The sequence below is a fragment of the Myodes glareolus genome, chromosome 9 (assembly GCF_982192425.1).
Source record: "Myodes glareolus chromosome 9, mMyoGla1.1, whole genome shotgun sequence".
In the NCBI taxonomy this organism is placed as follows: domain Eukaryota; kingdom Metazoa; phylum Chordata; class Mammalia; order Rodentia; family Cricetidae; genus Myodes; species Myodes glareolus.
This window is the reverse complement of record NC_142034.1, coordinates 43,558,848-43,583,370: the sequence shown is the minus strand read 5'-3', so window position 1 is coordinate 43,583,370 and position 24,523 is coordinate 43,558,848. Positions and strand designations below refer to the sequence as shown.

At 51.6% G+C, this 24,523-nt stretch overlaps 1 protein-coding gene across 4 annotated transcripts in view; it reads left to right on the top strand.

The window, feature by feature from the left end:
* The window catches only part of Rab11fip4 (RAB11 family interacting protein 4), a 112,078-nt gene that overhangs the window by 78,672 nt on the left and 8,883 nt on the right, over positions 1–24,523 (top strand). For 3 of the 4 annotated variants that reach the window (XM_085695480.2, XM_087910232.1, XM_087910233.1), the window contains 7 exons: positions 14,664–14,893; positions 19,071–19,265; positions 19,807–19,941; positions 20,117–20,152; positions 20,611–20,710; positions 20,936–21,039; positions 22,290–22,430. In XM_085695480.2, coding sequence (XP_085551606.2) covers positions 14,664–14,893; positions 19,071–19,265; positions 19,807–19,941; positions 20,117–20,152; positions 20,611–20,710; positions 20,936–21,039; positions 22,290–22,430 — 941 coding nt within the window. The remainder of the gene's footprint in view (positions 1–14,663; positions 14,894–19,070; positions 19,266–19,806; positions 19,942–20,116; positions 20,153–20,610; positions 20,711–20,935; positions 21,040–22,289; positions 22,431–24,523) is intronic. The other variant, XM_085695481.2, reaches the window with a different exon arrangement.

Below are 24,523 nucleotides of genomic sequence, written 5' to 3'. Positions count from 1 at the left end.
CTGGGGGGGGCAGAGAATCACTCAGGAGCAGTTTACCAATGAACCTAGACTTTTAGCTTTTAATTCTGTTTGATTTGGATTACTGCGTAGGTAGAGAGGCTTAATATCGGGGTGCATATGAATATGTGTGTACGAATGGAATCATTGACCACCATTGGCACACACAGTATAAGGATCACTGGATCCCCATCCCACTTACGCCAGACTTGGAGACACCTTTTTCCTTTTGTGTGTTGACATCTCAGATTGGGGTGTGTTGGAACTTAGCTGATGGCACCTTTTTGTTCTTGGTGCACTTAAAATATCAGCGCATCTAAAACAGAGGTGTCTTAGAATTAATGAAACCCAGAAACTAGGTAACCTCTGGAGGGATTATATAATTTGCCCAGTTTCTGCAAAGCCGGAGCGGTAGAGCCACCCGCAGTGGCAGCAGGATTGATTGAGGCACGGTGTTATGTGGTTCAGACGGGCAAGCTTGCACACTGGACTCGTGGCTGAGATCCCAGTGGGCTCCGCAGCTGTGTGGTCCTGGGAGAGCAGAACAACCTCTCTGAGCCTCAGGTTCCTCCTACATGGGACCATGGGCCCCCATTTGTTACTAAGGGGGATTGTCACTGGTCAGCATCTTTCTTCTGCTGGGTATCATCTCAGTTTACACAGTCCTTCCCCTAGACAAAAAGAAGAGAGCAGGGAGCGGTTACCTTCCCAACATGGCAGCAGGACACTTGAAGTGACGAGAGTCTCTTAGTAGTTAAAATTGGTGGTGGTTTGCCTCTCTTGTCTCTGCACCACACGTGTTCCTGGTGCTTGCAGAGGCCAGAGGAGGGCGTTGGATCCCCCAGGACTGGAGTTACAGATGATTTTTAGCCACCTCGTGGGTATCTGGAATGGAACCCAGGTCTTCTGGAAGATCACCGAATTCTCTTAACTGCTGAGCCATCTTTCTAGCGTCCTTGCCTAGTTCATAATCCTTGGGTAGACCCTCCCCTTCCCTCATTTCTCCCTGTGCCCGAGTTTTTGTTTTTACGTGTGCTTTCTCTCAGCAGCTTTCTTGTAGCTGTCTCCACCCCTCTTTCCACGTAGATTCTCTTTGGAGTTTCTTCGGATAGGGAAGGACAGGAGGATAGCCCTTGGATCTGTGCTGTGTTTTCTATACCTTCTGTCCAAGTCCCAGTGCCACCAACACTGCTGATTCCTGTTTGGGCAGCCTGAATGTCTCAGTTTTGGATTCTCCAGTGCTCAGAGTTGTCCACTGCGGTGTTGGGCAGTCACCAAGAGTTTGGGGATTTTTCTAAGCCCTCCTCACTGTGCTAAAGTCAGATCTGATTGTAACTGGAGGTTTCTTGCCTGGTGCCAGTTCCCAAATAACCATTCAGGGGCTTAATATTAATTACAGACTGTTAATAATAAGCTCAGGCTTATTAATTAACTAACTCTTACAACTTAAATTAACCCGTTTCTGTTTTTGTGTATTTTACCACAGGCTTGTAGCTTGTTATATCTTGCTTCCCCAGCGGCTGCTGGCATCTCCCCGACTCCGCCTTCTTTCTCCCTGTATCTCTGCTTGGATTTTCGGCCTGTCTCTGCTCTGCCTGGCTATTTGCCAAACTAGCTTCTTTATTAACCAATGGTAATAAAACATATTCAGAGTATACAGAGAGACATTCCACATCATCTGATCTTCAGGCCTCAGCCCTTATGACTCTGCGATTGTGTGTCCCTTGTCCATCTGAGTTTTCCCCCTTTGTGTAGATGACACACATGGTAGGCACTTAGCAGATGGCCCTTCTCCCTTGGTTGTGATGACTTTGTGCTTCTCTAAGTGACAGGGATCAGAGAAAGGGTTGGCGGGCGGTTCTGTTGCATTAAATGCTCTGAGATGGATGAAGGAGCCCTGGTTCGGGAGTGGTGGCACAGTCACCTCTGTGCACCAGGTTGCCATCATTTAGTGGGGGCTTCAGAGCTGGCAGGATGGAGGTGGAGAGTAGGCTGAGCCCCTAGCCTTTAGGGACTCTGGGAGACAATGTGGATAGCTGGACCTGGGACACTCCTTGAGGTAGAAGCAGGGTTTGGAGGCGGTGGGCCATGCTTGAGGTCCTGGGAGACAGGTCTTTGGAACATCCAGAATATGGGACGTTGCCAGGGCCTCAGTAGAAGCAGGCTTTCAGAGAAGCAGTGGCTTCAAACCCTGTTTCCTTTGATCCCCCTCAGTCTCTTTCCTGTCTTCTCTTAAGGTTCCAGTAGCCTTTAGCCAACTTCTCTACCTTCTACCAGTCAGGGATTCACCGCTCCCTCTTCCAAGTGGTAGCCATACACCCTGGTACTGCGGAGGGTGGACGAGGTAACAGGAGCTTGGGGCGCATCTGAGGAAGAGCTTGACTGCTCATCTGAGGAGCAGAACCTGCCCATCGAGCCAGATGGGTGGCTCGGCTCTTTGAAGGCTTCTCCTGTGTCCCCTGTGGTTCTTCATCCATTTGAGCCCCAGGCTATGGCTGTACTCAGACCTAATGTCCTCTTACCTGCCCCCTACTTGGCAGAGTTTAGGAGGGCACTAGCAGAGGCCCCAGGACAGGAAGGACCTCAGATGGAGTGGGCAGGAGGAGGGCTGGAGCCCTGAGCCGATGAGAGGTATGGACTACAGCTGGGGAGGGGTCTGGATACAAGGCCCCGGCCTAGGTGGTACCTGTGGTGAGGGCCGTGAAGCCATTGGCTCTCCAGCAGGTCCTCTCCTCAGTCTGCTCCTCTGTCTGCTCCAGGCAGAGCCTCCCCAGCAGCTGTGGGTGAACACTGGCACCTCATTGGGCCATCCATGGCCTGAGGGTTTCTGTGGCAGAGGGAGGAGGGTAGGTCCCCTCTTGGCTTCGGGTTTCAGGCTATGTGTCACTCTACCCAGGGACACTCCCCAGCAGTGGCCTCTCTGGGAGTTCCACATCACCTCTCTTTGAGACTACCCATGCAGAGGGCAGAGAGCTGGCCACTGCCTCCCAAACCTTCACCTGAAATCTGTGGGTCTCCTGTCGCAGTGATGAAATGCGGAGCCCCAAAGCCAGCCCCAGGAGTGCTGCGCCATGTGAATAACTCAGCCCTCACTTCAAACAGCCGCATTTTTAAAAGCTATAATTTGTAGCCCAGAATAGCTGCCTGTTCCTTCCAGGAGGAGCCAGGAGATCCCTTGTGCGGGCTCCAGTGTAGTCGGTGCGGTTTGCTTTGCCGAGAACACGTGAGTTGTCCTGGCCCACAGTTTTTCTCAGGAGAGCCTGAGGCACAGTGACTGGTAGGAACAGAGTCTTCCTGGGGCGCTTGGAGAATATTCTTGGAGAACTCGGGGTGAGGTGTCGTGGCGAGCCTTTCATCCCAGCACTTGCGAAGTAGAGGCAGGCATGTTTTTGTGTGTTCCACAACAAGTGTACATACACAGCAAAATCTTGTCTCAAACACAAACAAGGGAGATAATTTAGATGGGCTATCTGAAGTTAGGGAGTACAGATTTAGGTGCTTGTGGCCCTGACTTGGTAGATGTAGACGTGAAGAAGGAAAATGGCCATCGATCGAGGGAAGCCTGTCTGCACTTGGGATACGGTTCTCTGTAGCGAGGCCTCTTTACAGGCTTTAGGGGGAAAGCAAGAGTTTTCTATGACGCATGGAGCAGGGTGGCCATGGGTGGTCTTACTTTCTCCAGGTTTGGCTCTGCGAGTCCCGTCTATGTGTGTGAGGAGATCCATGTGGGTGAGGGAACCCCAGGTTAACAGGAAATGCCTCCCTGGACCCTCTGCTTCTCAGTGGCTGGCATGCCTGAAATTCTTGGGGCTAGCTGCCGCTTTGGTTTCCAGATGTGGAAGCAATTTAAATTCTGTTTTCGTAAACCCTGGGAGTTTGTCTCCGAAGTCCACGTGCTCGTTTGAAAAGCCAAGGTCATTGACTAACTGGTAGGGAAGGGGTAGACCAGATATCCTCTTTGAATTCTTCTTATTAAAAATTTGTTTCACTGAGGTGCTTGGGTATGAGACCCTGGGTTTTGGGAGAGTCACCCTTCATCCAGGGCAGAGTTGAAGGTGGCTTTACCTCCTCTCCTGTGACTTTGTCTTGGAGATGATTCAGCCAGTCTGCTGCATCCGTAGTCACCGTCACTGACCCTGGACATCCGTGGGAGCAGGGAAGGAAGGCCCTCAGGAGGCTGGCATCACAGCTAAGCAGAGTGCCCACGTGTCCCCAGAGTGGTAGAGACCCTCCTTCCTGCCGTGGCCACAACAAAGGGAAGGAATCTGGTCTGGATTTTAAGTAGCCAGAAATAATGGCTAGTGTGGAGAAACTGGAAATATCTTCCTCAATTACCGGGCCCTTCTGGCCACAAGGTGACCGCCCCAGGATCAGAGGCTGGGCATCCAGGGCCTGTGGCCCTGAGGCTGCCTGCCAGCTCTACATTTGTTCCCAGCTGTTTTATAACCCACGAGCAGGATTGTGGACAAAGTCACCTCTGCTGTTGCACTGTCTGACAGCACTCTCAGGGTTCATTGTTGTTGTTTTTTGTTTGCTTTTCTTAAGACAGGGTTGTTCTGGAACTCACTCTGTAGACCGGGCTGGCCTCGAACTCAGATCACTGGCCTCTGCCTCCCGAGTGCTGGGATTAAAGATGTGCACCACTATACCCAGCCTTGGCACCATCAGTTTTTAATATCTATGATTTCTTACTCTGTGTGTGTGTGTGTGTATGTGTGTCCGCGTGCGCATGCATGTGCACCCCGTGTGCATCTGTGTGTAGGTGTACTCATGGAGAGCTGGGTTAAAACATCCAGTGATTGAGAAGTCCTCTAGGCCTCCCCTGAAGCAAAGAGGAAGACTATTGGTTGCTGGGGCCATCATATCAAAGTACTTCAGGCCTAGTGCTTTAGATTCTTGAAATAGATTTCCTCAGGCTTCTTGGAAGCTACGTTTGAGACCAAGGTGCCAACAGGATTGACTCTTCCAAAGCTTATCCTTGTTAGTATGGTCCTCCGCCTCACCCCAAATCCTCATTTCATTTCTTGACAGTCTTCTCTCCTGATTGTTTTGAGTTGTTTTTTGTTTGTTTGTTTGTTTTGTTTTATTTGAAGTGGGGTCTCATGTAGCCCAGGCTGACCTCAGACTTGCCAGAGATTGCATTGAATTCCCGGCACCCCTGCCTCTGCCTCCAGACTGCTGGGACTAAAGGGGTGCACCGCCGCACCCAAGTGTCTATATCCTTTTTAAATGGTGCAAAATTTGTCAGAACTCTTATACTTTTCCATAGTCAGTTGAGCACATTGAGGACAAAGCTGTCTTCCTGTTCCCTGTCAAGTTTAGCCATTTTTGTGGCTGCTGTTTGTTTTGTTGGTGCAGAGACTGAATGGCGCATGTGGAGCCACATAGGGTGGGAAAAAATGTCCCACCTCTGAGCTGCATCCCCAGCCCTCCTTAAAGTTTGCTTCTAACACAGCCTAAAAGAGGAGCGTCTGACATAATGGTGGTGCCGATACCTCTGCCTCCCCTGGGAAGCTGTTGAAGGTAGGCCTGGCCACATTTTCAGCCAATCGGCTCTTTCTTAGCCTGCAGTGTCTTGCCCTAGGCTCAGCTCCACAAGGGCTTAGGGTATATTTCTCCCTATCTCTACGGCTCACCCAACATGTTGTTAGAAATGCTTTCATTAACCTCTTTCATCTTGGAAATGGAAACCTTTCCAGACCTCCTAACCGGGGACAGATCCCATCTGAGTTTGATGTCGCCCCTGTGTGACTTGATGTTACACAGCGTGAGGTTGGCTCTAGGACCCCCGCCCCTTTAATCTGGTTCCATGGCTTTCTCTTTGATTCTAGGCAGGGCTTCACTCTAGCCCAGACTGGCCTGGAACTATCTCTGTAGCCCAGGCTGGTCTCAGTCTCACAGTGCTCCCTTTCCTTAGTCTCTTGAGTGCTGGGTTACAGGTATGAGCCGTGGCCACTTCTTTTTTGGCCTACTGGGCCAGTTGTGTCATAGAAGGTAGTGTGTTTGTTTTTTGGTCCATTTTCCTCAGTGGCATGTAATTTATAGTATGTTCCTCCCCATTTAGTAAATTAGATGCTTGGGCTTATTAGATGCTAGCCATTTTATTAACTATTTTGCTGAGACCCTCTTGCTGTGGGCCAGTGCCCGTCTCTTCCCCTTGATGATGCTATTTGATGGCTGTGTTAAAGGAGCACTAGCCTGCTCCTGCACAAAGACCTGAGGGGGTTTCTGTGCTTTCCTGTGATCTCCATTGAGGAGTGGGGGGGGTGTCCTCTGGTGCTGTGCTAGTGTCCCGTTTCCCATCAGCCTCTGCTCTGTTGGCTTTGTTCTGCTGCAGTTGTTGGGAAGTGTGCTGTATGAACCCAGCTTGATGCTCCCTTCTCTCCCCTCTAGCCGTCCATTGCTTGTTCCATCCACGCCGAGGGAGATAAACTAAAATCGCCAGCTCTCGGTTCTGTGGAGTTTTGCTGTATGTATTTTGAAACCTCTAAGAGATGCATAAATGTGTGGGAGGGTTACATCTTGGTAAATGGGTCCTACAGCATGTTTAAGTGCCTCCTATCCCTTGAAGTACTTCTGAGATTAGCATGGCCCTGTCAGCTTCCTTGCTTGGTATGGTGGTGAGGGCCGTGGCTCTGCCATGGGGCTCCCGCTTTACCTACACGAGGCCTTGAGTTCTGCTGCACCAGGAGGAGAACACCAGAGCAGCAGCCAGATGTGCCCTAGTCAAGGATGTGAGCCCCTTTAATCTCCACTTGGTCAGTAGCGCCCCCCCTCCCTCCGTCAAAGACACAGGACTGTTGGCAGTCAGAGGTTTGGCTGGACATTGGTTGGTTTCCAGCTCAGGCACTGGCTCAGCCAGAGTTGCACCGCCTGGGTCTCCCTCAGACCCTCCTTGGTGCCGCCTCTTACTCCAGCCCTTATGTGATGACTTGGCTCTTTAGATCCCTCAGCACCACTCCTGCCCCTGTTCCTTTGGGGAATTTGCCCATCTCTGGGCCCTGCTTTGGGCTGTTTGCTGTCTCTGTCTCTCAGTTTTCCCGGGAGCTGCAGCATGTCTCCCTCCTCTAATCCTCTGCCGCTTCCTGTCAGCAGGTGAGAGTTGAGTGGTATGGAACTGGGGAGGAAGACAGTTAACTTGGTGCTGAAAGAGTATGTGGGCTTCCACGTTTGTGGCTATGGCTTGGGCAGTGGCTGGCTAGTTCTGCGTGTCTGTGCTCTATTTAAATAGCACCGGAGGCCCGAGAAACCCCAGCATGACATTCTCTTCTGCCGCTGCCCAGCACCAGGCGGAAGTCTCTCAGAGAGCCTGCACGAGCACCCTAGTCTCCCCTTCCATATATGAGACCAATGAGGAGAAGCCCATTGTTGCTGCCTTCCCCCTCCTGGGACTGCAGGTCCCTGCAGTTGAGGTTGCTGCGCTGCGATCAACTCCTGGGTGCTCCTGCCGAGGGGTGTCTTGAGCTAAGGTGAGACCCCCTCTTGGACCCAAACCCCACCTTGACTGCCATTCCATCTGGGAAGGAACCATGGTATAGTATGTTCTGTCGTCTGACCTACATCTGGTGTACTAGAGCGGGGAGCTCAGGGTTACCCAGCTTTGATCTCTCAGGATAAGGCCACTCTCAGAGCGACGGAGATAGCTTTATGACCAACTCCCCTGTGAGTTCCCTTGGCCTTGGAGGCAGCTCTTCTGTGTGGATGCCAACCCCAAATCCTCAGTCCCACCTTTGGCCTTTGATTGGCATTAGGTAGCCCTTTGGAGAACGAAGATTCTCATCACCACTGGTGAGCATCTGGTCGCTGTGTATAGCGGGGCCTGACTTCCAGCAGGGTTGACAGCCACAGTGGAAGTAAGTTACAGTCAGGATTGCTTTCCAGCCACCATTGTCACCATTTTTATGTGCAGGGAGCAGCCAAGCCATAGTGGACTGTGAATTCGGGGTGTTGGTACCACAGGCTCCCCTCAGAGGAGATTCCTGCCGCCCAAAGGAAAAACCTGTTATGACCCTGGCCTGTCCCGTGTCTCCAGGCTATTAGCTGGCTAGGTACACAGATTCCATTACTGGCCTGGCCCAGCGGCCATTGCCCTTCTCCCCATTGTGAGGCTTGGCCCGTGCCTACCCACAGCCTCTTCTCTGCAGTGGGAGGTCCACGTGTACCCATGGGTGCTTGGTTTCAAGGGAAGCTGAAATGTGCCCGCCCAGGCTATTTTTACCCAGCTCTGTCCCCACAGAGCTTCGCTTTGGCTCCAAGTCACCGCCCGCGGAGGGGAGCCTGTTGCCAGGGCTGGGGGTGGATGAGCCCGTGCCTCAGGGCCTCCTGGACACCCTTCCCTAGGCAGCATCTCGTCTTAACACTTATTACAGGGTGTGACTACTGTGCTGACAGACCTGCCAAGGCAGTGGGCCGGAGAGGACCCGGGTGTGGGTCCTAGCCTCCCAGAGCTGTCCTCCCTCCCTTCCAGAGCTGTCCTCCCTCCCTCCCAGAGCTGTCCTCCCTCCCAGAGCTGTCCTTCCTCCCTGGGGCTGGATAGAAGTCAGGATGCTCAGATGTTCCCCTTTGTATCATCCTTTAACATCCTAGTGACAGTAATAGCTCACATTCATCAACCCCTTCCCATACATTCTAAGACTGATAGCTTAGAGCAGTTAGTTACCCACCCAGTTCATACTGTGGTTAGCGCAGCTGCGTAGATAGGGGTGTACAGCGGTATAGTACTGGGCAGCTCAGTAACCTAAAGGCCACAGTGCTCATACGTGGTGAAGCGTGACTTGAACCCGCTCTCGATCGTGCCCTCAACACCCACCATCTCTGTGTCATGCTTTCAGCGTCCTTAAGAGGTGAGGTGCTGTCCTGGATTAGATTTTCCGTGGCCGTCCTGTCACACAGGTACTCACCACGGATGCTTGAGACGAGGCTCAGGAATGAAACTCCTGATCTGGTAGCACCCCACCAGGCAGTGAGCACACCAGAGTCATCGGCACGAGGCCTTAGATGCCCTTCTGTTGATCGCGTATGCCTGTGACGCGGTGTTGGTTCAAGAAGTGCTGAATCCTCACCTGCCACGTGCCCCTGTACTGCCGGCTGCTGGGGTTCAGACGCTGACCTCCCTGTGGTCACGACTCAGTCTCTGCTCTTTTGGGGAATGGAAATAATAGTCACTCTGTACAGTCAATGTTCTCTGTATATCGCTTGCCAGGAAACTTAGGGTGTGTGACCTTGAGACTGTTCGCTTCACCCCTTTATCCCCCACATCCTCCGTGAGGTGGCTGAGAGTGAAGACCAAACGAAGCTGTTTGGTTTGGGTCCTGATAGACCTCCTGGCCGCACGGCAGGGACAGTGGGCCTTTGTAAGCCTCTCTGAGGGCCCCCCACGTGTACTAATACTTGGTCTTTTCAACAGCCCTTGAATTCAACCCTTTCCAACCTCCTACAGAGGAAGGGGTGGCTGTGGGGCCTACTGAGGGGTGAACACAGCTCTTGAGTCTGAAGAGGGCTCCACTGACAGGGTGTGTGCCTGCTGGCAACCCCTTCTAGCTGCGACCAGCTCCGTCCAGCCCCAGATGAGGACAAAGTGGAAAAGTAGGGGTGGAGACACTTGGGGGGTGGGGCAGGAGTACAACCGGCTGGGTCCTATTTCCCTGGGCTTGGACTTAGTACTGTCTCCAGCATTCCCTGCCCGTGGATTAGTCCCCTGGCCCAAACAAGTATGTCTGTCAGGATCTTGCTAGCTGACCAGCTAAGGACTCATGGCGGGTGGGACAATACAGAAGGCTCTGAATTTTTGTGGAATACAGAGCCTTCCACAGCTGCTGACTGCCATACAGCCTCTTGGGCAGAAATGACAGTCCCTGTTCTCTAGGGGAAAACCCAGGGATACATAGAAATGTCTACTAGGACTGATTTGCCAGGCTCCAGAGCTGCGCTCTCCACTGGTTCCGCCACACAGGTTCCCCAGGGCTTACACAGCGGCATACTTCATCTGCTTTCTCTTCCATCCGCCTCTGACCCCAAGGCTGGGAAAGAAGGGTTCCCTGAGACAGTTTGGACACAAGCAAGCCATGGTGTTGTCCCTATGGCCTAGAAGGACAGGAGCTCTGTTTGTCCTCAGGGACAGAGCCCTGGGAAACTAGATAGGGCCACAGACAGAGCCACATTGCCCGCTGAGGACCCTGCCCTCCTGAAACTTCTTAAAGACCAGACACCCTTTCCATACAGACTTTGAGGAGGCTGCATAAGCCCCAGGCTTGGGGACCTGTACTGGCTGCGGTATGATGACTGGATGCTCTTGTGTAGTATCTGTCTATCTTTCTGTCTATCAGTCTGTCTGTCTCTCTGTCTCTCTCTCTCTCTCCCCTACATATTGGTGATCAGGATAAGAAAGGAGAGTTCTGGAAACTAGAGACTCAGAACCGTAAACTCTGGGCAGTGACATTTCTCACTGGGAACAACCTCCTAGGATGTCCATGTCCTGCCCTGCCAGCCCTCTGGGCAGGTCCTGGGCACCCTGAGGGATGCAGGGTGAGGATGTATATGTTCTGGGTCTCCAGCCAGCCCTCTGGGCAAGTCCTGGGCACCCTGAGGGGTGCAGGGTGAGGATGTATACGTTCTGGGTCTCCAGCCAGCACAATGATCAGGTAGGGTGATGGCGGCGTTGTCTCCTGCTTATCACACAGCGTACTTCTGGGAGAGACTCTGAGGCCCACATCTTGCGTCAGCCTGAGTAGAATTTCCGTAGCATCCCCAGACAGTTCACCCTCAGCTGCTGCATAGTCCCCAAAGCTCTCCAGCAAGGCCGCCTCTGCCCGGAGTCGCCTGAGTAGGCATAGCTGGAGGGTGGTGCAGAGCGTCTGAAAGCCCCCAGTGCCCCAGGAACCTGTGAGGGCGGTCTTGCCAGGGAGAGTGTCCCTTCCCTATGCAACTTAATAATCATAAAGGAGTATTACTGACTCTGGTGGACTTCCTGTGTCTTGTTCTCCCTGCCTGAGAGGAGGGTCACAGGTTGGGGGTCAGAGGCCTCTTCTCTGCCTCCCAGAACAGCTTCCCTTCCTTCAGGTGTTGGGATGGGAGTTCCCGGTCCAGTGCTTTCTCACCCTTCCCAGGGACCTGGTCTGCAGGGCAAGGAGGGTCTGCTTGGGGACAGACATGGACCAGCCCCATCCTGTTTGGTCACTTTTCTTACTGCTTTCTATTACTTTAATTTGGGGGGAAGCTGCAAGAATTGGTTTTGAAGTTGTAATTAAAATTTCCACTTGGCCTTAGGCAAACAATTGTGGGTTGAATGAGAAGAGGGTGTTAATAAAGGAAGACGGTAATTTTAAAGGAAAATGTTGTTGAATGAGTGTGTGGGCATACACCTGTGGACACAGAGCTAGGGGGCTGACGGAGCTCCAGACTTGGCACGGCTGAGCCTTGGCTTCAGATCTGAGCAGGGCCTTTGTAAGCTGGGCCGCTTCAGCAGCCACCTGCCTCTTGGAACCTCTTCTTTCTCGGGCATTTGATGAGACAGGAGCAGGCATGCGTGTCCTGTATACCTCATGCCACCCTCACGGGGCTGCTATGGGACAGGGCGCTTGGTGAGAGGTGATGGTCAGGCAGACGTGTGCTCCCCTCAAAAGTCTGCCCAGAAGGAGGGTGGTCTGTTCTTGTGGCATGAGAGATGTTTGGGGCATTTCTTCTGTCCTGTGACGGAGAGAGTTCTGTTGAGGCCACTTTTCCCACCCTGTCAGGAGCTGGTGTGGCTCGCTGGAGTGCCCGGTCATAATGCTGCTGTGGGGCAGGATGCAGGGTGAGCACTGGTGTGCCGTGGGCTGAGTGAGACAGGACGTCTAGGTTCCCAGGTGAGGCCTGTCATCTAGAAAGGGTGTGGAAGGTGTAGGTCTGGGACTGAGGTGAAGGTCAGGTGCAACCTGTGGCTGGACAAGTGGCTTTCCTGGCAATTGTCACACGCTCACCTTGACTGCCTATCTGTCAGGTGGAATTTACAGGTCCCCGTAGTGGGCAATGGCACAGAATACTCGTGCTGCTCCCTTGGGGTATGGGCCAACTCCTCTTACCCCCACGGGTGTCCTTGTGCTAAGCAGCCTCTCCCGTGGGGGCGACAGTGTGCACGTGGAATGTCGCGTTAGGAGGGGCCCCAGGCATCGGAGCTAGCATCTAGTTCCTAGAGAGTGACTCACCTCCCGGTCACACCCAGATCTGAAAGCCAGTGAAGTGTGAAGGCAGCAGTGATAAAGGAAACTGTGTGGCAGCCAGAAGCAGCCCGGGCCCTCTGCCCACTCTACCAGACACAGATCTCTGGCAGGCTACTCTTTGAACTCCCATGTCTCCATCAGTAAAACGGGACTAGACGCCGCCCTGGAGAGCTGTCCCAAGCAAAAGTAGGACAGCGCGAACTCTGCCCGGGCTCTGGCACACTACCGTTGCTCTAGTGCATTGGCCTTCACTGTTTGGGGGTGGGCTTGTGCGTGCTGAGAGAGGGCTTTGATGAGTTAGGAGCCATGTGCGATGGATTAGTAATGCGTGGGTGGGAAAGACCTGCGAACATCCCTTGATCTCTACCAATGGGATTGCCCGGCACTGGTTTCATCTGTGTTCAGCTGAGTTTTGGCACAGGCAGGAACCAAGTTGGTTAATCAACTTCTCTTCGTAGCCCCCAGGTCTTCTCGGGATAGGCTCAGCCTGTCTCCAAGTGGCTTCCTGTAGTGTCTTGTAACCTTTTCTTGTGGGCATTTTTCAAGACTTCGAAGGCTCTGCCTCTGGCCCCCTGGTAGCCCTGGTATCCGAGGGAAACATTTTTAGCAGAGTTCTCTGTCAGCCCTAGACATAGAGCGTATGGTAGGACAGGTAGAAGCGGAGCCCCAGCGAGTGCTCACCTACTCAGAAGCCAGGAGATGGTTTCCTGAGGCTGCCCCTCAAGTTTAGGTAAGGACGCTCAGCCTGAACTCTTCTCTAAGGTGATGTCAGCAAGGGGTGCGGAGAAATCTTGCTGCATGTCAGCAGCCTGTAACGTGTAGTCTAGACATTGGCCCGACCATCTCAGGCCCAGAAGTGGGAGCTCGTGGCTGGTGTGTGACAGAATGCTCCTGTCTACATACTCCAGATAGGGAGCTGTGACAGACCAAAGTACAGATGCAGATGCCAGCAAAGACCATCTAGTGAACCAACGAGTTTTATTGGGGTTACTTATAGGAGTATCATCAAAATCCACCCCACAAAATCTGGAAACCTGGAGCACACTGTGCAGCCTACAGGCAGCTCAGTAGGTTGGACAGTGTCCTTTCCAGGTGCCTTAGTCGGCCTAAGCCTCTTCTAGGCAGCTCCATGGTCTGTTTCTTTCGGGCTGCTTGACTGGTCTCTACTTGTTTGAGCTTGGCTTGTCTGCCGTCTGTTTTGGGAGGGAGGGGCCTAGAGAATCTGGTCAGTTTCAGGGAGTTCCTGAAACTGTTTTGAGTTGTTTACTTTCTGACTTAAAGAGGTTACTTGGGAGATGGAGTGTATATCTACTATATAACTGCTGGGACATGGCTTCTGGCAAAAAAAATAAGTAACAGTAATTGTTACCATTTTCTTTCTTGTGAGACAGGATATCACCATAAAGTCCTGTCCGGCCTAGGACTCAGTATGTAGGCTATGCTAACTTCAAACTTACAGCAGTCCTTCTGCCTTTTCCTTCTGAGTGCTGGGAGTGCCCACTGTATGCCACAGGCGAACAGGAAATAGTGGACGCAGAGGTCCTGTAAGGGTCATTGCCGTTCTTCTGTTTGCTTTTTGAGACAGGACCTCACTGTAAATGTTACAGCTCTGCGGGGAAAGGTATCCTGGCAGTCGGGAACCAGGGACTACCACAAAGTCACACTGCACAGCAGCCCTCACACAAGAGATTTATTGGGAAGACCCAAGAGGGTGTCTCTGCTCAGGGGAGAAGCAACAAGAACTAAGTGGGAGGCAGGCTAATGTAGTTTTGGGGGGTCAGTTTTCCAGGGTGGAGATTTCAGGGTGGGGAATTGATGGGGTTTCAAGTCCTGAGCTTGGGGGGAGCTCAAGGGTTGGTGGGATTTCAAGCTCAGAGATTGGTGGGTTTCCAAACCCTGAAGTGAGTTCAGACTTTTTATCCTATACTCAACCGTATAGTTTTGGCTGGCCTAGAACTCACTATGTAGACCAGGCTGACCTCAAACTCACAGAAAGCAGATCTCTCTTCTTCCTTCCGAGTGCTGGGCTTGAAGGCCTGCATGAAATCCCATGGCCATCTTGGTTTACAGAAGAGGCGCTGAGGTTCTCCGGCTGTGCAGGTCTTGGAGGGGGCACCTAGATTTCTCTGCACCGGCTTACCTCAGGTTCCTCCTGTGAGGTCAGGGTTGTCCCTGACAGCTGCCTAGGGTGGGTCTACCCACAGTGCGGATCACCACGAAGCCTTCATAAAGGCATGTGGCTTCCTGTGCAGGCTGTGATGGGGGCTCTGCCTGGGAGACAAGCCCCTTACTGTACTCTCAGGAGTCAGCTGCCAGGAGAGGCCCTCATGGCTAACCAGACATCCTTATATCTAGCGGCTCCAGTTCTTGGCCCTCCTGCCTCCCGGTCCCTGCAGATGTCCTTATAGACAAGGAATATTAAGTCCCAGGGAGCCAACCTCACTTATTCTGTCCTTCTGTGTTTGCCAGGCCAGCGACATCTCTAGCTCTACGTTTGCTGATGGCGAGCTCCTCCCCAGGGAACCCGGCTTCTTCCAGGAAGACGAGGAGGAAGCAATGACACTGGCCCTGCCCGAGGGACCCCAGGAGTTAGAAATGGACACCCCCATGGAGAGCAGCCCGGGCCTGGAGGGTTCTGGCAGGAGCCCTGGCGATGAGAAGGAGCCTGAGCTGGGAGGTCTGTTCCTGCCAGAGGACAAGTGAGTGAGCAGAGCGGCATGTGACCCCCGGGCCAGGAGTGTGGTTCTTAGAAGGACCTCCAGCAAGTACATGGCACACCTTGTCAGGATGGCACCAAAGTTGTCACTGCCCCAGGTTTCTGGGCAGTAGGGATGATTCTAGAATTGCAGGCCACTGTGTAAACGTTAGCTTTCTTTGGTGGGGCCAGGAAGATGGAGACAAGGTCTCAGCATGTATCCCTGATGGCTCTAGAACTTGCCACGTAGACCAAGCTGGCCTTGAACTTACAGAGATCTGCCTGCCTCTGTCTTCTAGAATTAAAGGCGAGCATCACCATGTGTGGCTCTCAGAACTCTACTTCTAATGGCTGCTCAGTGATGTGGGGTATATGAACTCGTTTAGTTTCAAAAAGCAGGTTAGGGCCAAGGATGTAGCTTAGTGGTCGAGAAGAGCACTTAACTTATCATCTGATTCCAGCACTGTTTTAAAAAGATGTCTTAGGATATGCCTGGGAAAATGATCTTAGAAATTGAGCAGGGGTGATTTCTGGGAGGTGGGTGGTTTGTCATTTAAGTTACTGTCCGTAGTCTGTATTTCAACACTGATGATATGCTTTCATCAGAAGTGTTTTAAAACAGTAGTAAGGTCTAAGTGGACTGGTTTGTATCTGTCACTCATTGGTGGAGCAATTGTCTTGCATTGCCAAAGCCTTCAGTTCAAGCCCCAGCACTAGGAAGAGGAGATGGTGGACACTTGCCTAGCTTCTCGGCAGAGAGCAGTGCTGATGTTCAGTTTGGTGTCAGCAGAAAGGAATCTCTTTGAGGGAGTGGGAAGGAGAAAGGGGGAAAGGGGAGCAAGCAAGGAGCTCTAGCAGTGGCTTTGAGCCACATGAAATTGCCAACTTTTGATTTGGTTTTTCAAGACAGGATTTCTCTGTGTAGTCCTGGCTGTCCTGTAACTCACTCTGAGACCAGGTTGGTTTCAAATTCAAGAGATCCTCCCTCCTGCCTGTGCTTCCTGACTATTGGTAGTGTGTACCACCACTGCTGGACAAATTGCCAACTTTTAATCATCTCAAACCTCATAAAAAAAGTTAACTTCCATCATTGAACCACCTGTGCTTTTCTGAATCCCAAGCTCCTTGTACTTGCATGGTTTTCAGAGTCAGGATACTATGAAGGGGCCCTTTGGAGTGGACTGTCTATGTAGAGGGTCCTGAAGCAGGCGTCAACTGTGCCTCTGACCAGCTGACACAGGGACAGAGGAATCACCACAGGTCTAGTAGCCGTCACTTGCCAGTAGATGATCCTTTTGTTTCCTGTGACTAATCACCAGGGCTGGGGACCAAGAGTTTGTGGGGTTTTTGTTGTTTTGTTTTTAATTTTTAAAGAGTTATTTATTTATTTTTAGATTTGTTTCCTTTTAATTTTTTTGGTTTTTCAAGACAGGGTTTCTCCGTGTAGCCCTGGAACTCACTTTGTAGAACAGGCTGGCCTTGAATTCAAGGATCTGGCTGCCTCTGTCTCCCAAGTGCTGAGATTAAAGGTGTGTGCCACCACCATACCCAATCTACTTTTAGATTTATTTTTGTGTATATGAGTGTTTGTCTCCATGTATATATATGCACCAACCACATGTGTGCCTGTTGCCCACAGGTGGCAAAAGAGAGTGTCAGCACCTCTGGAAGTAGAGTTACAGTTGGTTGTGAGCTGCCAAATCTGAGTTTCCTGCAAGATCAACAAGTGCCCTTAACCACTGAGCCATCTCTAGCCTGAGCTGTGTGTGTTTTAAGAGTATTTTATTAGACTGGGCAGTGGTGGCACATGCCTTTAATCCCAGTACTTGGGAGACGGAGGTAGGTGGATCTCTGTGATCTGGTCTACGAGAGTTCCAGGACAGGCTCCAAAGTTACAGAGAAATCCTGTCTTGAAAAACAAAACAAAACAAGACAAAAAGATTTTATATTCTCTCTCTCTCTCTCTCTCTCTCTCTCTCTCTGTGTGTGTGTATGTGTGTGTGTGCGTGTGTGTGTGTTGGATAAATAGAGGCCCAAAGAGGGCGTCTGTGAGTCTATAGGGGCATTTTCGAATGCTGGGGCCTCTTAAGAGCAGTATGTTCTCTTACCTGTTGCCATCTCCCTAGCCCTGCTGAAGTTTTACCAACATTTATTGGGGAAAGAGGGCATTGTGAGCCATTCAGCCTGAAATACAGAGGACCCCGAGGGGAGACAAAGTGTGAATAAATAAAATGCAAGTTGGTACTAAGGACTTAATCCTTAATACCCTCTCTTTAGTGCTGTGATCCTTAAACAGAAGCCGGGGTTCCCTGGAGCCAAGCTTTGGGAACTAACACCCTGAGCTTGGGAAGTCATGGTCTGTGGATGAGGAGCGTGTTTACTGTGACTGGGAAGACTCGGGCAGCCTATGGGCTGAACCTCTCTTTGCTCTCAGGTCGTAGATAGCCCCAACCAACCAAGCTTCCCTATATCATATGGGTTACCCACGACAGGTCCCAGAGCAGAGGTTCCCAATCTGTGGTCGCTACCCCTGGGTTGTCAAATGACCCTTTGACAGGGGTCACATATCAGATGCCCTACATATCAGATATTTACATTATAATTCATAACAGTAGCAAAATTATAGTTATGAAGTAGTAATGAAAATAATTTTATGGTTAGGGGGGTCACAAAACTGTATTAAAGGACCACAGATTAGGAAGGCTGAGGACCATTGTCCTCAAGTCTGGCATCTTTGACAGATATTCTTTAGAAGTAGGCATCTTTGGTCTAGAAATGGGGGGCAGATTCTCATCTGGTAGCTCATTGTTGCTTGTTGTGATAAAGATAATGCGGGCCAGAGAGCTGACTCAGTGGGTGAAGGTGCTTGCCGGATGACCAGAATACAAAACTAGTGTACAAAGAAAGCCGTGAGCATCTGTAACCGCGGTGCACATCTATATCGGATGCGCATCTATAACCGCAGTGAGCATATTTAACGGCGGTGCGCATCTGTAACCGCGGTGCGCATCTGTAACCGTGGTGCTCCTTCAGAAAGACAGGAGCATCAAGAAGGCCGGCTGGCCTGGAAGAGGTAGCAGAATCAACGAGAGACTCTGCTTTCCCCTGGCTTCACACATGGGCTGTTGCGCAGGGATGTCCGTGTGCGCACGTGTGCACACAGACACATGAATGCACACACCAATAGTAATAATAAATAAATTTTTAGAAATTAAGAGATAGTTAAAAGTTGGAAAAAGTGAGAATGGGAGAAAACAGCCAGCACCCTTACCCAAGCCTGTTTACCATGTTACTGCTTGTATTTTCTACTTTTTTTTTTAAAAAAAAGATTTATTTATTTATTATGTATACAGCATTCCTTCCATGTATGCCTGTACACCAGAAGGGAGCACCAGATCTCATTATACATGGTTGTGAGCCACCATGTCGTTGCTGGAAATTGAACTGAGGAACTCTGAAAGAGCAGTCAGTGCTCTTAACCACTGAGCAATCTCTTCAGCCCTATTTTTCTTTCTTTTTTTTTTTTAAAAGACGGGGTTGCTATGTAGCCCTGGCTGGCCTGGAATGCTCTGTGTAGACCAGGCTGGCCTTAAATTTTTAAAGATTTACTTGCCTCTGTCTCCTTAGTGCTAGAATTAAAGGCTTGCACCATCATTGCCAGCATAGTAAAACCTTGTCTCAAAATAAATAAGTTTATTAATTACTAAGTCTCAAAGCTTGTATCTAACTTATCATTGATAATTATTTCTCTACCTTCTTGCCAATATTTGCATAAGCCTTTCAACAATCATTTGATACTCTATAATTTAATAATTTGAATCACTGGTACAAATTCTAATACTGTAACTATAATTATAGTGCATTTTTAATCTATCTGTTGCTTAATCATCAAGTAATAACCAGTATTTTGTTGTTTCTTATGGTGGAAATTTCTGGAACATGTGGATGTTCCCCTTAGGATGAGGTCCTCAAGGTCCAAAGATCTAGGCTTGGCCAGGCTCCCGCTGTGTGTAGGGCCAGGCTCCCGCTGTGTGTAGGGCCAGGCTCCCGCTGTGTGTAGGGCCAGGCTCCCGCTGTGTGTAGGGCCAGGCTCCCGCTGTGTGTAGGGCCAGGCTGCTTTCCCCGAGGAGCTGCAGGTCAGGCTCTGTGCCCTTCACTAACTGGGTGCTTACGGCCCTCAGGTCCCTGGTCCTCACTCCATCCATGACCACATCAGACCTTTCCACTCACTCCACCGCCTCTCTCATCAGCAACGAGGAGCAATTCGAAGACTACGGAGAGGGGGATGACGTGGACTGTGCTCCCAGCAGCCCCTGCCCCGATGACGAGACCAGAACCAACGTCTACTCAGATCTAGGATCGTCAGTGTCTTCCAGGTGGCCCCCTTGCTCTGGGGTAGCATTTGGAGTCCAGGGAAAATGGCAGAACCAGTGTAGGACTCCACCCCAGTGGGTCAGACAGGCAAACATCATCCTTCCCTCTGTCCAGGGCTATGAGGCTCTATTGGCATGTGGGGTGCCACCTTTTCCTATCCTGGGGTCAGGTTTGCCCTTTCCCCTTTTATCTTGGGGAACAAACAGTTAACTGGCCTGTGAGTCTGCAGATCCTGGGGAGTGTCTATGCTTCCTAGTACCTCTGTACTAAAGGGCCTTCCAAGTGACCTTCTGTGGCCCCTTCTCACCTGCCCGAGTCATTCCTTCCTGTGACATTAGCTCTCAGTATGCCTTACCTGTTAACTGGCTTCATTTTCCCCAGCTTTCTCTGGCAGCCATGGGGACAGGGTGCTCTGGTTTATTTCCATTCCTCTATCCCAAAGTTGAAACAAAAGCCTTGGGGAAGTAGGTAGAGCGAGCTCAGCAGGACGGGCAGGGCATAGCCTGCCAGCAGCGTAGAGTGACACCCTCTCCTCTGGTCCAGTGCGGGGCAGACCCCAAGGAAGATGCGCCACGCCTACAACAGTGAGCTGCTGGATGTGTACTGCTCTCAGTGCTGCAAGAAGATCAATCTGCTGAATGACCTGGAGGCCCGGCTGAAAAACCTAAAGGCCAACAGGTGAGGCCGCAGCCCAGAGAGGCGGGGCTAGCAAGGCAAACTCTGCTTGGGCAGGTATGCGGATGTCCAAGTAGGGCTGGGCATTCACAGCAGCACATTGACAACAAACTGATGAATGATGCCCCTCGGTACCCAGTGCCCATCTCTTCAGTGACTGTGTCCCCTCTTTCTCTAGCCCCAACCGGAAGATCTCAAGTACAGCTTTCGGACGGTAAGACCCTCCTAGGAGACAAGGAGCTGGGTGCTTTCCACCTTCACTTCTGCTGTCGTGGGGCCAGGGCTCCATGGTGGCAGCCCAGATCAGCCTGTGTGCTCTATTAGTCGAGTGCACAGACTGCCGTGAGGCCATCCTCAGCTGCTCTCCTGCAGAGCCAGCATCCGTCGATCCTCACTGCTTCAGCATTGGTGGCTTTTCTCGTGTGCCCAGAGGACCATAGTGTAGCCCATGGCTCTTGGTGCCTTCCCTTCCACAGAGGACCTGGGCTTGGAGAATGCCCTGCCCACCATCCTTAGAGTAGACAGTCATCTGGGTGGGACGGTCAGGTGGAGCGTTCCTTCTGTGACCTCCTCCTTGGCAGCCCCGGTACCGAACACTCACCTAGCCCATAGCCTGAGTTGGGGCCCCAGACTCTGGCAGATTTGGCAGACAGGTGCCCTCCGCTCCCACAGGCAGCTCATGCACAACAGTAACTTCAGCAGCAGTAACGGCAGCACGGAGGACCTGTTCCGCGACAGCATCGACTCCTGCGACAATGACATCACGGAGAAGGTGAGCCCTGGGGCCCTCTGCGCGTTCCTGGGACGTGTGGGAGTGGACCCTGTGTCCACCTGGGCGCCCAGGGTGGGGAAGGGCACTGATCACATGCCCCTTCCTCTCCAGATCTGACTGCTCTTTCAGCCTTGCTCACTTGGAGATCCTTGTCATGAGCGTTTGTAGATTCTGAGTTCTCTGGCTTCAGACGCCTTTTCTAATGTTTCACCCCGCACACTGCAGGTGAGCTTCCTAGAAAAGAAGGTGACAGAGCTGGAGAACGATAGCCTGACCAGTGGGGACCTGAAGAGCAAGCTGAAGCAGGAGAATATGCAGCTGGTGCACAGGTCAGCTGGAAGGTGGCTCTGGGGAAGGGAGAGTTGTCACCGCTGCCAGCAGAAAAGTCTCCATCTTTCTGACTCTGAGGCACTTAGCCTCGATTCCAGACCCGATAGAGTTCGTTCTCAGTGTACAGCCCAGGACTTGTAGCTCTCGCTACATAAGAGCACTGGTTCTTTTTTTTAAAAAAATATTTATTTATTTTATTATTATGTATACAACATTCTGTCTGTATGTATGTATGTAGGCCTGCAGGCCAGAAGAGGGCACCAGACCTCATTACAGATGGTTGTGAGCCACCATGTGGTTGCTGGGAATTGAACTCAGGACTTTGGAAGAGCAGGCAATGCTCTTAACCACTGAGCCATCTCGCCAGCCCAAGAGCACTGGTTCTTAACCAGTTGGTCTCGACCCCTTTGGGGCCACATATCAGATCTCCTGCATAGTAATGATTCATGACAGTAGCAAAATTACAGTAATGCAGTAGCAACGAAATAATTTTATGGTTGGGGGTCACCACAGCCTATGAGGGACAGTATTAAAGGGTCACAGCGTTCGGAGGGTTGAGAACACTGGACAAGAGTGACTAGAGCCTGGCTTCTCTTCCGGGAACACGCCCTGTGGTGGGGAGTGGAAGACAGGAGGACCCAGGTGGTACTGCGTGTGGCCGGGTGGTGGTGGTATGGATGGACACCAGGGTCACTGGGAGGGATGCTCTCCTGTGCTGGCTGGCTTCCACAGTGGCAAGAAGCTTGGTAGACTTGTCTGGGTCTGGGTCCGGTCCTCCCCTGCCCACACCATAGCCTTTTTGTATGCCCCCACTCAGCTTGGTGGACGGACTGTGAGCAGTTGGACAACTCTAGGCTTCCAGTAGTCAGGGTTGGGCTAGACTCCACAGGGACCTGACCTTTACCTGGCTCTGGATTTTTTATGGCCATGTGCCTAAGTCATTGGAGGGGTGCTGGGCAGGAAGTCAGCAGAAAAGAGAGTAAGACCTGGGAGCCGTTTGTGTAGTTGTGGCCAGGCCTGCTGTTGTGGCCTCACTCCCCTCTGGAGCGTCTCCACTGGATCTGCTTCTCCCTCGAGTATGATCGATACACTTCTCAGATGTCACAGTGTCCCTGATTTACCTGTCAGCCAAGCGCATGGCCCACGTCACAGCGATATATGAGGGGCTTCATTGGGGTCCAGGCCTCCTTGAATAGGGTGAGAGTGTGTGGGAGCTTGCCCTGACTGGAGTTGTTTGTGCCCACCTCAGGGTGCATGAGCTGGAGGAGATGGTGAAGGATCAGGAGACCACGGCAGAGCAGGCGCTGGAAGAGGAGGCGCGCCGACATCGTGAGGTCTACTGCAAGTTGGAGCGGGAGAAGAGCACTGAGCTGGAGCTGCTCAACACCAGGTAGGTGCCAGTCCTCGTGCCCGCTGCGCCCCGCTACCCTGGCAGCCCGTGGGTAGTGCTGGCCCCATGTGTTTTCGGTAAAGCTGAGCCTACCACTCTAGCATTTCTGCCTCAGGTACTAAAATTGCGCAGGCCTGTTCTTAAGGGAGCAGGCAGGATGCTGTTGATAGGAGCCTGGTTGGTCATTAAGCAGAAGGCAGGGGCCCAGGTCTAGGCCTGGAGCTCCCCCTGCTGTCAGATCCTAGGTAACAGAGGTAAACTGAGCCTGGGGCTCCGGACTTAGAGAAGTAGAAAACCAGGTCCCTGGGTTCTGTGGCCAGCTGTATCCTTTCTTGCTGGAACCGCACCAAGCCAGGAGCAGGAAGAGCACCACTGGCCCTGGCCACATTGGCTTTTCCTTCTGTGTGATCCTCCTTGTTTCTGCTCTCTCCCTGCCTGGCCCACATCACAAGACACTAACTGTGATGTGGCTGTGGCCTGCCCTGTTTCTCCGTGGGTCCCAGGTATTTAAGTCGAAGTTTGGTGAGAAAACCTCCCAGCTCTCCTGTGCCTGAGACTCCTCACCCCTTCCAAACACCTTCCCGGGGGTTTTCCGTGCTAAACTGGGACTGGTATTCTCGGACAGTGGTTCTTAGCCTTTGTAATGTTGTAACCCCTTACTGTAGTTCCTCATGTTGTGGCAACCCCCAACCATAAAATTATCTCATCGCTACTTCATAGCTGTCATTCTGTTTATGTGCAGATCCTAACGTAAATATCCAATACGCAGGAGATGCCACAAACAAACCTCCAAAGGGGTCGAGAGCTGCAAGTTGCTATTTGCATATGGCTCTGAGGCTGGTGTCCTAAGGGACTTTCTCTTCAGTACCCTTGCTTTCGTGACTACAAACTCAAGAGAGAGGTAGCTGAGGCCAGAGAGGCAGAGGCAAGAAGACCGTGTGGGCAGGGCCTGAAGCAGGCACACAGAACATCCAGTTCTAAGTGGTCTAACTGCTACCCTTCCCAGCTCCGTGTGGAGGCATGGATGGTACTTCCAGTCATTGGCTTATACTCCCCTCTTTACTGCTTCCCAGCTCCGTACCACTTACCGTGGAGATCCAGACTCCTCTGGTCCCTGTCTGGAGACCTCCTTAGGGTACCCCAGGGCCTCATGAAGGTCAAGAGAAACCTCTCCAGAGTGGGGCAACATCTGGGGTGGAGCAAGAATGAGACACGGTTCTACACAGTTCCAGCAGCCCTCTCACTGCCTAGGGACCCACCTGAGTGCAGTCCCCCTCGGGAGTCCTCGCAGGATCACTGTCACAAACGCTCCGGTAGAGGATTATTGCCTCTGAAGCAGAGATGGCTGCAGCGAGCTCTCGGGATTCCCGATGGGCTTGGGGCTGGAGAATAGAGAGCAAACATGGTCGTAGCCTTCAGATGGCACATGTTAGCAGAAGCAGCCCGGGTATACCAGACATAGGAGGACTGCTCCTCCACTTCCCCATTGTTTCATGAAGGATCTTTTGTGTGTGCATATGTGTGTTCACATGTATGCGTGTGTGTGGAGACCAGATTTCATAAATTTTTAGATTTTGAAGTAAATGTTCTTGTATACATATCTTGGAGATAGAATCCTATCTAAATATGGAATTATTTTCTCTTTCTTTCCTCCTTTCTTGGTTTTTTGAGACAGGGTTTCTCTGTGTAACCTTGGCTGTTCTGAAACTCACTCTGTAGACCAGGCTGGTCTCAGACTCAGCCTCTGCCTCCTGAGTGCTGGAATTAAAGGCGTGTGCCCACCCCCAGCCCCACACTCCTTTGTTTCTAAAACAGTTTATGGGACTGGGGAGATGCTCAGTGGGTAAAGTGCTTGCCACAGAAGAATTCGAATTCCCTGAACGCACATAAAACCAAACAGTGGTGTGTTTTTGTAATCCCAGTCAGTGTTCTGCAGCAGAGATAGGAGAACCCTCAGAAGTTGGAAGGCCAGCTGGCTTGGCAAAACCAATAACAGATCCTATCTCCAACAACGTAAAGGTGACCCTTGACTTATGCAATGTGGCACATGTACACTCTCACATACATACAGGACCATGCACACATACTGTATA